Raw genomic sequence first — 2,313 nt, forward strand, 5'->3', positions numbered from 1 at the left:
AACACTGTGGCCAGTGAATAAGCCCATGCCGAAATTAGATGCCATTAAGCAGACATCGGGCGAAGCCCAATATTGCAATGATCTGCCTCCTTATCCTAGAGAAGTATTTTGCGCTTTCGTCCTCACGAAAGTCGGTAACGGCATGATCGACAGTATAGATGCGAGCAAGGCACTTGCTGTGAAGGGTGTAGTGGCGTTTTTCAGCGCCAAGGACATACCCGGCAAGAATTTGTGCATCTCAGCCGACAGCAAGTTGTTTTTGTTGCCAAACGACGAGTTGCTGTTCGTCGAAAGGGATGTTCAGCATGCCGGCCAGCCAGTTGGAGTAATCGTCGCCGAAACGCATAATTTGGCAAACGAGGCCGCGAAATTGGTGAAAATTAAATATAGCGGATCTCTGCAAACGAAGCCGGTGATAAGCATCGAGGATGCACTTGCCACGCAGGACAATACTAGAATCAGACAGGGCGCGAACGTTCCGGCGAAAGCAAAAGGTAAAAATTGATAAAGAAGGCATTTATATATTGAAATTATCCCATCGATTACAATTATTTAAAAAAAAATAGAAGCAAAAATAACTCTGAATTTCTAGAAAGAAATGAGATATAAGCTACGTGTTTGCAAATTTTCGAAATAGAACAAGTAACTGTTATTAATTGAAATTAATAAGAAATAAGAAAAATTAATATAATGAAATATAGAAGTTTTCTATATTTTACAGGAAATAATACTAAATATGTAATAAAGGACGTCTTACAATTCGGTGGCCAATACCACTATACCATGGAAACTCAATCCTGCGTGAGCGTTCCTGTGGAGGATGGAATGAACGTCTACCCATCGACGCAATGGATGGATTTGATTCAAGTATCAATCGCAACTTGTCTCAATGTTAAGAATAATAGGTAACGCATTAATCTATTAATTTCGAAGTTAATCTCTCAACTATGTTAAAATAATTATATCATTAATTCAATTTTCTCATACATGTGATGTTCATATTTTCATCACAAAATATTAAGCTATTGTAATCTACATACATTTCCGTGTTTACAATCAATACAATATTAATCTACAAGACGAAATCATTAAAACAACAAAAAAGATTACTTAAGATAAAAACTGAAATTAATTATACGTATTTAATATAAAATGGAAACCAAAGTAGACATTTTTATTTTTCTAATAAAAAAAATAAATTAAAACACGTTCAAAAAAATGCATTCTAAATCAAATTGACATTAATTACGTGAATTAAACTTTTCTAGCATCAATGTGTTTGTCAGACGACTTGGCGGTGGATACGGAGGGAAATTGGTACGCAACGTGCAAGTCTCATGTGCTTGCGCGCTGGTATGTCACAAACTGAATCGTCCAGCGCGATTCGTTATGACGATAGAGGACAATATGCAATCTGTGGGCAAGAGATGTTCTACACGGCAAGAATATGAGATCGGAGTGGATAATGAGGGAGTTATCCAGTATCTCAACTTGAAACATTGGGGCAACTGCGGTTCCAGTTTCAACGAGGTGCAACAAGCTGACAGAGTGGTTTCGTTCATGCAAAAGTACGCATGTATAAAAATATATAAACAATCTGTAACGAGAATATATTATTAGTAAAATATTAGTACACTTGTCAAATATTAATACTTGTCTATTGAATTCTGCATAACACTTCAAAATTAAATACAAATTTTTTTAAGCAAGGAAAAATATTAAAATAATTTATAATTTTTATCCAATTTTGTTTAAAATCAAAGTCAATAAAAGAAGAAATATTATGATATTAAGTTAAATAGAATTACGTAGATTAATAAAATAATTTTCTTAAAATGCCTAAACCAAATTTGAAAACTCTCACAACTAACCTTAAATTATTAATTGATTTATACTCGTTTTTTCATCAGCGCTTGTTATACAACCGATAATTGGACGTTCAATGGATTCGACGTACGAACTGATATAGCGTCAAACACATACGCTCGTGCGCCAGGAACTGTAGAAGCATTAGGTATGATAGAGAATATAATGGAGCACATTGCGAAAGTGACAAAAAAGGATCCGGTACAGGTCAGATTGTTAAATATGAAAGAAGAAGATAAAATCGCATTAGAAACCATGATAAAAGATTTGTCGAAATCAGCCGATTACGAGATGCGAAAGCAAGCCGTTCAAACGTTCAATGAACAGAATCGTTGGAAGAAAAAGGGCATCGCCCTGGTGACAATGAGGTTTCCAATGATATTTGTAGGACAATTTAACGTGGTAGTGTCGGTCTGCGCTCGCGACGGTTCGGTTTGTGTGACGCAT

General features: G+C 35.5%; 1 protein-coding gene across 1 annotated transcript; it reads left to right on the forward strand.

Annotated features, from left to right (window-relative positions):
- Positions 1–4: 4 nt before the first annotated feature.
- Positions 5–2,308, forward strand: LOC105459732 (xanthine dehydrogenase/oxidase-like; the record flags this gene model as incomplete). Its single annotated transcript, XM_011705974.1, has 4 exons — positions 5–494; positions 722–905; positions 1,269–1,568; positions 1,911–2,308. Coding segments are annotated over 4 exons (1,372 nt in total), but the record flags the coding sequence as incomplete, so codon positions are not given.
- Positions 2,309–2,313: the final 5 nt, after the last annotated feature.

This window comes from Wasmannia auropunctata, unplaced genomic scaffold (assembly GCF_000956235.1).
Source record: "Wasmannia auropunctata unplaced genomic scaffold, wasmannia.A_1.0 LD334056.1, whole genome shotgun sequence".
Classification (NCBI taxonomy): Eukaryota; Metazoa; Arthropoda; class Insecta; order Hymenoptera; family Formicidae; genus Wasmannia; species Wasmannia auropunctata.